The sequence below is a fragment of the Cydia strobilella genome, chromosome 3 (genome assembly GCF_947568885.1).
Source record: "Cydia strobilella chromosome 3, ilCydStro3.1, whole genome shotgun sequence".
In the NCBI taxonomy this organism is placed as follows: domain Eukaryota; kingdom Metazoa; phylum Arthropoda; class Insecta; order Lepidoptera; family Tortricidae; genus Cydia; species Cydia strobilella.
In genome coordinates, this window is record NC_086043.1 from 23,052,330 (window position 1) to 23,067,452 (window position 15,123).

Here is a 15,123-nt window from a genome sequence, read left to right on the forward strand (position 1 = left end):
CAAACGTCAGTTGGGCCGCCCAACGTGTGACGTCATCACGCTCTGTCGAATTCGCGCCAAAAATTATGAGCGTTTCAACCGCTCAAAAATTTTCAACATTTTAAATATTTTTTAATAAAATAATGTTAAGGTTTACAAAAGTATTTTTATCATTTCCGGTGTTCCAACGATATAAATTATGAATCCAAAAATTAAAATAAATTCATGCATGGAGCTAATTGGCAGATATAACTTTTTGTATAATCTTCCGTGTTTTTTTTCTCGCTGTCATGTAGGTAACACCTTGTAACACGCATGGGAACATGGGTAAAAAATATAGATGTTTTATTTCAAATGTGAACAAAGGCTAATTATAATTAAACATATTGGAAATCCCAGTTGAATGAAACGTGCTAAACAACAGAATAGTATAGTCAAAGAGCATATAATCACTACGTTCTAAGTATAGTAAACACGATTAGCTGTCATGTCATAGATAACAAAGTTAAAAAAAAAGTTTATGGTTATTCATTCATAAGATGTATGATGTACCTAGGTGTGTAACCCTTTAGTTGTTCGATGGACATATTAAAATTATTATATTAAACTATTATTATTTTATTAAGTACATTATCGCAATAAGTAATTATTATTGAAGTTAGAATAATACATTAAATAAAGTAAGTTTCCAACCCCGCCAAGCAAAGAAATACAACCAAAATCATTTTCTTGATTTTCTTATTCAAATTCAAACCTGAAGATAACTTTGCACACTTCATAGAACAAAGTGAGGAAGTGTCATTTTAAATGTTATATTTTCATAGAAATTTGACACCAATGAAGACATTATAGTTATTTGTTATACAAGGGTGCAAAGTTGTATTTTACCCGCGAGTGTTTCAACACACGAGAAGTAAAATACATTTGCACCCGTGTGTAACACAAAACTTTTCACCTCACTATAGCGAGGAAAGTGCAACATCCACAGGCGTTAGATCATCTTCATCACTGGAATCACTCATTCTTTTTACGATATTAGAACAGAAAACTCTGGAAGTTGTGTATTTTTACGCGAGTCGGTGAGAAAAGTTTTTAAGTAAAAAATTTGTTGACAATGTTGACATTTCTGACGTATGAAATGTCAACGATGCGTTTTGAAATTGCATCGACTCAACTTGTGCGTTCAGAATTATATTTAACATCATTGTACAAAAACAAACGTTTCTTATGGTATTTTAAGGTTTATGACTTAAAATCATTAAATAAAGCTAAATTTGGTATTTTTTATTAGATTCTCGAACCATTTATTTAATGATAATTAATATCGAACGAACCATTATCATGAGCGTTATACGTTTTGTTATCTGTCAAGCTACTTAAACGCGCTCCATCCAAGGTCAAATTACTTTCCCCACTAGTAGATAAAACGCGTTTTTCCCCGCTTGTTTTGAAGGATAAAGGACAACTTTCCGAGCTAGTGAGGGGAAAAATAATTTTACGGTTTATACTCACTTGTTTTAGTCACTCGCGCGACATGTTTCGGAGAGCCTAGGTTTTTATGTTAGTATGTCTCACAACAGTTTAAATTAAGACATTGCCACACTTTGTCATTGCACACGCCATACAAAGTTAGCTTGATCTGACTCTACGGTAATCGCAATCATGAATAATCATAACGCATGTATCATTAAGGTTTAAGGGTTACAGAAGCGGTCAACACCAAATTCGGAACCACAAACCAAATGACCAACTCCATCTCGATCATGTTCTTGTTTTAACGTTCCCAAAGTATTCTCCGATAGTATTTTAGACCTTATCCATTGGTAACACGAACCAAAAATGTCAAAAAATCTTTGTTATTGGCTTTGGACCTTATCACGATTGTATTAAAACCAAAGTTATTTTTCCTGATGATTGAACATCATCAAATAATGCAAGTTTACCACAAGCAAGCCGTTATAACTGTTTCTGATCAGTTTTGGGACGAATACACCCACGCACTTGTACAGTCCCTCCCATATGAAGTTTATAATCTCAACATGGATATGAAGATGAGACACAGACACAGATAATCATTGTATTCAATGATATGAGACATGTCGCATACATTTCTGACATTAGACAATATGATATGATTACTTTCATATTTAGTTATTGAAGACGAAACAATAAAAAATGGAATGGAAGTAGGTACATATATCTTCACTATACATACACCTTATAAAACGGCACGATTCGAACTTTAAGATACTTACGTAAAATATTAGATCTAGAAACGATATAGATTAGATATGTCAGTGTCAAAAAGGACGTTTCTTCAAACAAAAACGTCACTTTTCATATCGTTTCTAGACCTAATACTTGACGTAAGTATCTTAAAGGTCGAATCAGGCTGATAGTCCCTCGCCGCTGTCTGTTTGTACTTTGTGTATGTTCGCGATAAACTCAAAAAGTACTGAACGGATTTTGATGCTGTTTTCACTTATTAATAGAGTGATTCCTGAGAAAGGTTTAGGTGTATAATTTGTTAAGGTTTTTTGTAACCTGTGCGAAGCCGGGGCGGGTCGCTAGTTTTAAATAAGTACGAAAACTTCTGGTGTATCTAACTACCTATATCTAAACAATAGGGATGATGACACATGTTGAATTTTATAACATAATCAGGTAAAATAGATAGCAAATGAGCAATTTATCACAATAATGTGGATATTAAAATAATATATGGAAATAATACAAAAATACAGGACCTGAAAGTTTCAAAAATTTCAGTCTTTTTTAACTTCCAAAAAGGGAAAAAGTAAGGTTACCATTCGATTCCTTACATTAAAAAAAAAGATTGTATAGCAACTATATACATAAACGCAATATTTCACCGACAAAATCGCAAGTTTACTTATTTTCCATACATTCAAGTTGGGCTCTCAGTGAACTTGACGTCACGTTCACTTATCGTTTTGTTAGAAGCGTTTCGCGAGTGAAGTACGACTGTCAGACTTTGACTATCATTTCTGACTTTTGTATTGCTTTAATGCAATGGGTCCCATATAGACATTTGATCCTAAAAACAAACCTGATCGATTTGATACCAATAATGAAAATTTGTCATCTAGGTTTGTAAAAGCTAAGGAAAATGAGAATCATCTCGTTTTCGTGAAATTAATCATAAATACGCCTGCACTGTAACACGGAAATTAGTAAGTACAGCAAATAAATATAAAACAGGAGTTTTGAGAAACGATTACAAAGTTATTACCTACATAATAATCATGTAATTGACTTGACTGTACAAAAGGTCAAGTAACTTGTTTTTATACGTCGCAAAAATAATGCAGAATCTCGTAACACTCTTGAATCAGAAGTATCGTCAAAGTTGAAAATTGAAATTTCGTTATCTACCTCTCTATCGCTCAAATACGTGAGTGCGATAGAGATGCAGATAACAAAGTCTCTATTTTCGACGTTCGCGATAGAACCTCCATAATTGACCGCGTAATCGTTTCAAAATGTTTGGTCATCCGTTTCTGGAAACTATTATAATTCACATAAGAAACGAGACTATTATAATATGGTTTCCGCGTATAGTTTTGTATATACCTATACTTATTAGTCTTATTACTTACCAAATGATGTATTAAATACTCGTAGTGTTTTAGAGTTACATCAAGTCATGGAGACTATATAAAGGAGCCAAATCTCTATGTATGAAAAGTGTCCATCAAAAAACAGTAATTAGGCGGCGCCACTATACACCGAAATACTACCAAAAACAACCTACGTAATTTGGTCGGGTTATTTGTTGGTTTATGTTATACTCATGTCCCAGAGCCTAACTAGCGCCACCGGAGAGATTAGGAACTATTATTTAAAGCTGAAAGCGGTCACTTTTGCAACAATTCTGCCATAAGAGATTGGCATCCTTTCTATACCATCCATACATCAAGTGTTATTTATACGTCATAATTTCATAGAAGTTTGACGTTTAAAATAACACTTACACTACGTGTGCTATCAAAAACCGTTGCAAACTTATCTTGGTTTAACTCTTGAAGCATTAATATATTAATTAAATTATTAACGGGAGCTCTATATCTAAATAGCAAACTAATTTTTAGAATATTATAAACTAAAATAAATAAATATGTGGATATACATTTTGCATACTTACTGATTTTTAACCGCTATCATTAACCTCTTTATATTTAAAAGGAGTACAGTCGCCATCAGATATATCGGAGCGGCCGAGGCGAAATACCTGAACACGCCTCTATTGTCAAGGCGTTAGAGTGCGTGTTCAGATATTGTGACCACCTTGGCCGCCCCGATATATCTGATGGCGACTGTACCTACACAATTAAAAAGGGTCCATTGTATGAAAATATATTTTATATTTGACAAAAGAAAAGGTGAATAGGTATTCGAAAACTTCTGTTATGACTTCTTTTCTCCCTCAAAAATGTATGAATGAATTTTTACTACGAGCAGAATCTTAACTACCTGTAGAGCTTTTTGTTTTTAACAAATATAATTAAAGGGATTAGTAGTACGGATTTTCGGACTGAATAGCTTTATAGCAACCCTACTGGAAACAAAACACCCATAAATTAGCACGAAGTAAGGACAATTCACAAATTTATTTACATACAAGATATATACAGTGGTACTACGTAAACGAAATTAATAACTAGCTTAAATCTAAAATAGGCCCTTGAGGCATTGTACCAAGGATGCTGGCGGGATTTCCCCGCTGTATCGCAATGCTGATACGTTGTGCGAGAAAGCCGCCAGCTCTTCGGTCACCAGTTACGTCAACCAGACGCTTCGCGATTACTGCGAAGTAAGTAATACCAACCGTGTGATTCGGTTATTCAGCCAAAATTGTTGTTTATTGACTGTATTGGTTACTATTGTCACGTGGGTTAATGGGTTTACATTGAATGGACACAACCGATATTAGGGGTATAACCAAAACGGATATAATAAGATAGAGCGGTACTGTCATAGTAGATTTTGTAACCACAGTAAATTGACTGCCATCTATTGACACACTTTAAAACTAAAAATGAAGATTTATAAAAATACGATAAAATGTATTTAAATATGGATAAATGATTTTTTTTTAATTGTATTAATTATTTTTATGTTTTTGACCTATGTTCTTTCACTGATATGCGTTCAAATTGTTAAATAACAAACGAAACCGTCAACACCATTTATACGACAGTAGGCCAAAGCTAGTAGCGCCATCTGATCGAGAATCAAATTTTCTTGATTTTCGAGGCACATTTTTTCCTTAGACTGTATCCATCTATTACGGAGTCTTTCCATCTTTGATATAACAAAAACATAGCGGAACTTTGGTTCTCTTTCAAATATGGATCATTAGAATCTCTATTAATATTGTAAATGCGAAAGTAAATCTGTCTGTGACTTTTTAACGCTTAAACCGCTGAACCAATTTAGTTTGAAGCCCGGGATAGGATGTAGAGCAGTATTTATCAATCATCATCACTAGACGCAGACGAAGTCGAGGGCAGAAGCTAGTTGCTAGTAGACAGAGTTCAATATCTATTAATAATATGAGATCACATCTCTCCTTTGTCCCCCACATAACCACCAGTTTAATTTAACCAGCCAATGACTAATCACTAAACAGGACGCCCCGTTGCCTATATATAGCTCGTCTGCTCTGAATCAGCCGTCTCTTTTTGGTCCTACGAGCATTTTTCTCGAGAGATTCATTTCACTAATTGAGTTGGCTTGTATCTTTGGTATCAAGTCTGTGCCTAACATGGGTGGATAACGGATACTGAGCGACGGGAAAAATGTTAAAAGTTTTAAGATGTCCGAATGGGAAGAGCTCTTAAAGGTACCGTTCGGATTCAGACTGCACCAACATTACTGGTGCAGTATTACAGCGCGACATTGCTGTCGATTACATTACTGCTGGAAATGTCAGATTCCGCCTAGTGGAGTAATGGCGGTTAATCCTGTGAAGGCCTTGCGACTCAGGGGGTACTTCTCTAAATCCTGCGGGGGTAGCACGGTCGCATTTTTATCGCTTGTCACCATGCCTGTCACGTTCTAACAAGTACGTTAGTGCGAAAGTGACGGGCATAGTGATAGACGACAAAAATGGAACCGTGCTGCGCCCGCTGCACACTCGTTTATCGAAGTAAGAATAAGAATAAAATCTTGTGACTATCAACTTTAAACTGAGGATGTTTTAAAAATACAGGTAATTTTGGTACAGAGAAACGAAACATAAAAAGCGCTACTGACAGTACTGAAAGCCATTAAGAACGTATTCCGGACGTTACTTCCTTTCCGAAAATACTCGGACTCGGATTCAGTAAATTTGGAAAAGCATGTGACCTAGCGTATGGTGTGAAATTTTTTTATGATATAGAATTATAGACGAATCGTCTGATGGTAAGCAATTACCGTGCATTTGGACACCCGTAACACCATGTTACAGGCTGGCATGTGCGTTACCGGTCCGTAAGACGGGAGTTGGTAGTACGCTCTTTTCTTGAAGATCGTATCGGTCCGAAAATACTGCTGGCGACAGTTCATTCCACAGTCTAGCTGTGCGAGGCAGAAAGTTCGGGAAGCCAGAAAAATTAATCGAAAAGCTTTAGCTAGCTAATGAATGTGCAAGATACGGAAAGGTTTCTGTCATTTTTCACAGGTAGAAAGAAAATGTTTACCTTGAAAACGCAGCAGCAGTTGACATGCATTACATTTCATTGTATACGAACTCATTCTAAAGATTGTTATTGCACTGAACCGACACCAACACAGAATTCCTACCATATCCATTAGTTTAATAACCATAAGGAAAACCATTATTCAAACACGTAAACCTCAGATCACTTAATCTTAATAAAGTTGCCATCAGATTATATTATATCGGAGCGGCCGAGGTGCTCAAAAATATCTGAACACGCACTCTAGCGCCTTGACAATAGAGGCGTGTTCAGATATTTGTGAGCACCTTGGCCGCTCCGATATATCTGATAACGACTACATGTGTGTATGGAAATACTTAGACGCATACATCAGCAGATGTTTGATTGGCTAAGAGGCTTAATTAATGTAAATATAAGCGCTTCCATACATTACGCTGAGCAATTGGCTTAATAGAAGGACAACGGACAATCTAAAGTGGTATTAAAGATAGATACTTTATCCGCGCAAGTTTATGCCGATGTATAAGCTATAAACTCCCTGCTGTTTGTCTAGGTCTAAGGTCTTAGTACCTAAATATATTTTTTAATAAGTAATTGTACATATTTTGCATGCTATGATACGGCTAAATGTGTGATACTTGTACTTATAATAAGACCTATTGTTAACCACATCTGATGCAAATGTGACATTTTCAACCAAAAGGTACCATTGTCGCTTGTCAATAAGGTTGATTTGAAACTGAAACTGTATGGAAGTAGCGCGCTATTGACAACCGACAATAAGTACCCTTTTAATTGAAAATGGCACAAATAAGATAAGATAATATTTACTTGTATTTTACAAAATGGTATAAATAATTGGTAGGTAATTGGTATAGGTAAATGTTAAATAAATAACTCTAATGCCACAACAAAAATAATAATAATGGTAATGAGGTGGCAGATATTTTAGCAAATGAGGCGGTGAGCGACGGAATCCCGTTTATTATAGTACCTACATTTATGGATTCAATTCACCTAGTCAAAAACAATGTAGGCAAATGTGGAGTGAGTACTTTGATTGTAGATCGGTAGATAAGGCGATATGGTATAAAACGATCCAGCCACAACTTCTAAGGAATCCATGGTTTGAGGACTCGTCCATGGGTCGACGCGAACTAGTTTTAGCATTTAGACTACGTTCCGGACACATCCCATTAAATAAATTTGCGTATCTAATGAAAAAGGTGCCGTCGCCAAACTGTGACGAATGTGACATTTTGGAGGATGCATACCATGTCATCATGGAGTGTGTCCGAAACGAAAGTGAGAGAAAGGATATGAACGTAACCTTATTTGAAGTTGGGAGTTGCAACCAAATTTTGGGGCACCCACTATCTGAGGATGCAAAATGTTTATACAAACTTGTTGCGCTTGGACTAAATAGAAGATAGTCACATTTTTGTATACGCACAGAGCGACATCGTCACAAAAGTGACAAAGCTCTTTAAACAAGGATTAAAAAAAAAACAACAAAAATGTGGTGTTTTGGTATTTTTGAGTATGTATCTTGCCTTGTTCATTACGATATATCTGACGACTGCACACTCAAGTATAATAAAGTTACGAAATTTTTTTTCATTGTACTTAACTGATTTTAGTAAGTTGTTCGGTTTAAACACATATTTAATGATGTAATATATATTATATGAAAAATTGGAAAACCCACTGGGTTAGAAATCGCAGAAAAACCGACAGTGGAAAAATCTTGTGACATTCATCACCATTTGATCAGCCAACGTACTTAATAGATGCAAATATATGGACTTATTTCCATCTATTATGCAGTTGTTATCATAAACAGACACCTGATGCGCTCAAGGTTCTGGCATTAAAATTAGTAGTTCCTCATACTAAATACGGAAGTAAAGAGGAACTGAATGGAAAAGTAGAACTAACTTATGTAAATACGAAGTAGCATATCACTTGAAGAAGTAAACCTTTAGCTATGGTCACAACATATGTTGAAATTGAAAAATAATAACATACAAGTTATTGGGAGTATAAATAAACCCGAAATCACTGGCGCCAAAAGAGTGTTGTAATCTTCATCATCACCTGTCTTTATATGTCTGTCTACATACAATATGTACCTATAGGTACCTACATCCTACTGCTGGTTTACTCATTATTATAGTAACTAACATATTATATTCGAATTTAAACTGTTGTGAGACATACTACGGGGATAGAACCCTTAGGAAAAGAATACCATATTTGCTTAATAGTTTGCCCGAAGCCATAAGATGTGAAAATAAGAAGTCTAAATTTAAATCTATGTTAAAAATACACTACGTCAATATTTTGTAGTAATTGCACTAGTATAAAATTAAGTTAAGTACATATGTAACTAGAGACTGATGACCCCACAGTCAAACTCATTATTGAGTTTTGCGGGGCTATGATTATTGTATGAATACTCTGTATTTTATTAAATAAATAAATAATAATAAATACTAACATTAAATAATTTCACGGTTTAGACTCACTTGTTTTAGTCACTCGCGCGACATGTTTCGGAGAGCCTATAGGTCTCCTTTCTCAAGCACTAATAGTGCGAGAGTGCGACGCGTGTACGCAATACACGGTCGTCGTGAGAGCTGCTCGCACTATTAGTGCTTGAGAAAGGAGACCTATTAGGCTCTCCGAAACATGTCGCGCGAGTGACTAAAACAAGTGAGTCTAAACCGTGAAATGATTTAACATATTATATTATTAAATTCTAAACCAACACATTATTCCAATTAACACCAAGGCATTATTTTCAGAAATGTATGGCGCTTGCACGAAATGTCAATAATATTAAATGATATCATACACAGCATACGATTTTATTGATTTTAGCGTATTTACAAACGATTAGGAGCTTCGTGTTGACTCTTCCCAAGGCTGAGTTAAATCTCGCGGATCTATTTGTTTACGCCATATCTGCGCTATCGAGAGCTCATGTGATTTAATACTATTATTGGGGCGTTGTGGGCCTTTGAGTGTCACGTCGACCAAGCAGTGATCTATTGTGACGGTCCTTTAAAGCTCATAACTAATGCCCGTTGAATCCAGAAAATTCCAGATACTTTGGGCCGTAATGTACTGTACCTCATAGGGTTGCATTACGTGCCGCCCTAAGTAGGTGCTTCTTTTTAACAGTGGTCCACAGGAACAGAGAATGTGCATTGCAGTCTCCTCTGACTCCTGACAGAACCTGCATGTCGGATTTTGTTTGTTTTCTATTTGAAACATGTGTTTGTTCAACTTACAGTGACCAGTCAGTATTCTAGTCACCGCGCAGGTTTTGTGTCTTTTGAGCCCTAAATAGAAGCTCCTTAGCAACTTTGCTGTTGAACCCTTTGATTAGAGCTTTCGAGTGTTCTTGTCAGTGTATACTAGTTAGTTGCTAGTGCAAGTAGCAACACAGTTGATCTGAAAACACGGAAATGCGAACGAAAAAACAAAGAAACGAATGCGTATGAAAAATATTTTATTTTTACCAATTTTGATGCGATATCGAGTTGTTATCGCGTGGGACATACACCTAAACTAAAGATACAATGAATAAGTACCATAACCATAACAGGGAGTCTTAAGTCCCTTTTTTTTAATCAGTCTATTTAAAAGTTACCGCTTGTGTAGAATTAAAAATAATGAACACAAACTTTAATCCATTAAGAAAAACAACACAAAGATTAGAAAGAGTTTTGTAAGCAAAGGGGCCTTATCGGTAAACGGTCTTTATTAACCCTTGAGTGTATTTTTCTTTAAAACACGTGGACTATAATTGGCACAGGTAAAACAAACATAAACCTTCCTCTTCAATCACTGATAGTCAGTGGGACCCTTTAGTACCGGCTCCCACTAGGTTGCCTGCATGGGAAGTCAAAACACGTTTGTTGAAGAAAACGCGGGATGTGTTGACATGTGCGAGTAAACTTCCTGAAGCCGCGGCGCACCCGTTACCCGTTCAACCACTGTTTAGTGTTTACGATTACACGAACCATTCACTATCGTTTACGATCGAGGAGTCATCATCCTACTAGCTTTATGTAGTAGTTCCATTGGTTTACTTTAAGGGGATCCCATGCCCCAATGACCTTCGATTTGAATCCCTTAGTTTTCTAATGTTTTTTGTAGCTTATCACATTAACAGCAACGGATTTTAGCAATATAGTACCCCATATTTACTTTAAAGTTCATTGTTTTCGAAATATTTGGCATCAAAGTTGAACAATTTTAGGCCAAAAAACTGGTTTTCTGGCCATAACTTTTGTGTTAATTAGTTTAAAATTAAAACCTTAGACAAATTTTTAGAGACGTCTAAGACGAACCCAAATATGTAGATTTCGTATAAGTAAGATCTTTCACAGCAATCGAGATACGAAAAAAGTGTTTTTTTAGACAATGTTTAAAACAATTATAAATAAATAAGTATTCATTTTTTTCACAATCCGGTAGACAAAAATGGAGATAAAAGATTGAAGAACCGATAGCCGCTTGTCTTATAATTCTATATGTAGTGCAAAAGTAGGAGATACGATTCAAAACTTGTCAAAAATCGATGAAAACCTCAGGTAGCCCCTTAATTAAGTTTATTTCATGTTTAATAATATTGTCTTCTGTTACCGCGATAATTACGCATGAAATAAAACTACGAAAACTGATTATATCGCGCATATTGAATTTATACTACATCCCGACGTTTCGAACCCTTTACAGCGTTCGTGGTCAACGGGTGACTGAAGAAATCTACAATTTGCAAAAATACCCACACAAAAATACTGAACCATAATTAACTATAAACTTTAAGGCTGGTTGTACATGCAAAATCGGTTCATTATTTATTATTATTATTATTTTTATTATTTTAATTATTTACAAGAACGGTTTACACCAATTACACTTGCAATTTACGTAATATTAACACACTTATACAAAAGTAACCGTGCAAAAATTATTCATCATTCACTCGTTCATATTCTCACAGTAAGCGAGGCACCTGGACGCTAGCTTAGACCAGGAATCAGTAAATAAATCTACTTGTAGATCGTTACTCAGAAGAGTATTTATACGATACAACTATTTTCAAGTAATGATATACGCGACAAAGCTACGCCGGCTCTAACCCTACATCTCTGACCTGAGAAACATCACACCACAACATTAATATCATGAATGTTATGAATTCTTAATTAGCAGGTCTATTGACATTTATGGGTCATATATATGTAGGTTTTAATTTATTTTTTCTTATTCCGAAAAATAGCAATATTGATGAAACAAAGGCTCAACGTTTTTCGTAAAAGTGCGACTTAAAGAGTTAAAAAATACGATTTTCAAGTACAAAAGTTCATATTAATTTCGTTATGGTGCCGGTAGTATTACCACAGATTAATAAATAGTTACTAGTATTACACTAAAACTCACCGATAACCAATCTGGCGTGGAACCAGCATATTGCACCCATAACACATGAGTCACACACTCACTGGCCGGAAAAACGGATGCCATATACACTGAACGACACAAAACTTCTAAATTTAGAAATAAACATTGAAACACTGGCCATTTGGACTTCTTAGCCAAAAACACGTAAAGAAAAAAACTTCGAAATTTGAAAATGTAAACTGATCACTGCTTTTTTTTTTCACTTGAGAATATTGTAAAACAATGTAAAAATAAGTAAATGTGAACCTTAGTTATTATGGTTACAGCAATTATTTACACGTGTAATTTTGGCGGGAAAACTTTAAGTATTAAAATTAGTAATTACACACCAGCTTTTTCGAAACATAAACACATAACTTTTTAACGAACTTTTTTATGTTGCCACACTTAAAATTTACGGTGTTTGTATGTCATTAGTGATTAACAGCAGTTAGTGCGGCGTCGCGGCGCGCGACTGACTGCCGCGCGCATGCGCCGATGCGCCCGCGTTTATGCTTTTATACTTTATTTATAGGCCGGTGCAGTATGATATCAATTTTATAACAAACACTTCTGGTTTCGAACTGGGAATGATATAAACAGATCGTAAAGTGACGCTTTCATCTCGTTTTATTTTGATAAAAAAGTTCCCTAAGTAACAGAACATATTCATAAAAAAGTACACATTTGTTTAGTAGGATCGAATGAATGAATCTCTTTGTCTACGATTTATTTTCGCTCTGCAAATTTACTTCTTAATTTTTTTCCAACAAACTGTCATACTGTTTACATAATGTCATGGTTAAACACCGTTAATAATAATACATAATTATTTTGGGGACAATCTTACACACATCTACCTAGCCCCAAATTAAGCAAAGCTTGTATAATATGTATACTATGGGCCAGTGTTGGCCGAAACGTTAATGCAATTAACCATTAACCAGTACAAATTGAACCGTAAACTATAATCCGTTACGATTTGTACTGGTTAATGGTTAATTGCAATTAACGTTCGGCCAACACTGCTATGGGCAATAGGCGACGATATGCATACTTATATAGTTAAATATTAAATACATCTTAGTAAATACATAGGTAACATCCATAACTCAGGAACAAATATTCGTGGTGAACACAAATAAATGCCCTTACCGGGATTCAAACCCTCCTGCTTCGCAGGCAGAATCACTACTCACTATACCGAGCACACTAGGTTTAACCTTGAGCTCCCACCATCCTACTCTAATACTAGTACAAATGACCTGAAATTAAATTGAAATTATCTTTCGATTTTAAAGCGACACTATCAATTACCAACGGGCTCCTGAGCGCGGTCGCAGGAGCCAATGACAGCCCGATATTTGGCCACTGGGCGAAATCGCACGCGCCACATGCCCACTATGAAAAGTAACTACATTATTCTACTACAAACTACACTAAACACTACGCTACACTACACTTAGTACTAAATGTAACTTTTAAATTAGTAGTAGATATATAATCCGAAATAAAAGCTTTTTAATTTTTAATTTTGGTTTTAAATTTTCTAATATCTACCTACCATTGATTAAATTTTGACTGCCAATTTTTCTTGTATGGTGTAATGTAGGTATAGGTGTGTGATATTATGTACGTTACCTATATGATATTAGAATATAATAAATACCTGCCGGATTATAATTATTCAATATTTAATGACAAACCTGAATTCATTAGAAGACTGGACCATGTATCCGTATTTTTGAAACTTAATAACACCACCATTATTTCCATCCACTGACACCACAAAACTTCACAAAATATTTTAATATTCACAAAAAAAGTTTTACCATTTTCCAAAAACATAAAAAAACATCTTTTTTTAAAGGTCCTGTATTCGAACCTCTGACGGTCGGACGGTGAAGTGTACTAACTTAAAAATCACAATTTGTCCTCTCATTACCCCCACCCAAGTGTCCGAACATTGTGGAATATTTACCTAATGAGTTCGAAGTCAAAACGATGTCATTAGAGTTATTGTCTGTTGTCAAGGCACTTAAATATTTGGGTGATAAGGAAAAATGTCTAAAGAAATGAAAAAAACTTATCACTGATGTGAAAAAAATTACGCATGTGTTACGCATCGTTTAAAAAGTCTTTTGTATTTTTTGCTAACCTAACTAGATTTCTCTCTCCTCGAAGTCCTCCATAAAGATGCCAGCGACTACTGGACTGTGTATGGAGGACTTCAAGGAGAGAGCACTCTCATTAGCTCCCGTGCTAACTAGATTTATTAACAAATAGTCCACAAAAATTAAATATAAACCTTGTAAGTATTTAGAGAAAAAAATTGTTTGTTTGTCACTTACTTACTGATTTAGAAACCATTTTCCACCTAATTTATAAATTAATATTACAAACAAAAACACTACTTACTGATAGGAAACACGGAATTCAACATCTTCATGTTTGAATATCATTAAAACCATTAAATGATTCAACAAAAACAAAACACAAGAGTCCCTTGCGATATCGTCTGAACGATTGAATGCGTATTTTATTTTTCTAAACCAGTATCAGATAAAAGATTTATAGAGTGTAAACAGGTGACAATTGCGACGCAATTTTATAAAAAAATAAATCGCTCGAAGGTATACTAGAGAGTGACAGTTTTTTATCTTATTTTTGTTTGTCTTTAAGTCTAATAGTGAAGCCGTCACGTTAACATCGAGATTTATTGATAAAAAGTTGATTCAGTTGCAATTCATAGAATATAATGAGAATTATAGATTGAGAACGCAGTAAATGATAAAAAAGGGAAAAAACACATTTACATTCGTGAATCAAATCAAAATTTTAGGTTTTTGAAACATGGAATCATTGATTTTTGTCTGCTTTTGATAGGTAGATTGATTGTTTAATGAAATTTTCGTGAAAATGAAATGACAGTTGTAAAAATAACAATAAGTTTTTGTATTATACACAAGGTATTTTCCAAACTTTTCATAACAAAGAG

General features: G+C 34.9%; 1 protein-coding gene across 2 annotated transcripts in view; it reads right to left on the reverse strand.

The window, feature by feature from the left end:
- The window catches only part of LOC134756138 (rho GTPase-activating protein conundrum), a 139,161-nt gene that overhangs the window by 28,881 nt on the left and 95,157 nt on the right, over positions 1–15,123 (reverse strand). Inside the window, exon 1 of one of the 2 annotated variants that reach the window (XM_063692967.1) lies at positions 12,126–12,288. The exons of the other annotated variant lie outside the window; for it this stretch is intronic. Coding sequence (XP_063549037.1) covers positions 12,126–12,165 — 40 coding nt within the window. The 5' untranslated portion in view covers positions 12,166–12,288. Of the gene's footprint in view, positions 1–12,125; positions 12,289–15,123 lie in introns of those variants that run through there. 2 annotated transcript variants of the gene reach the window in all.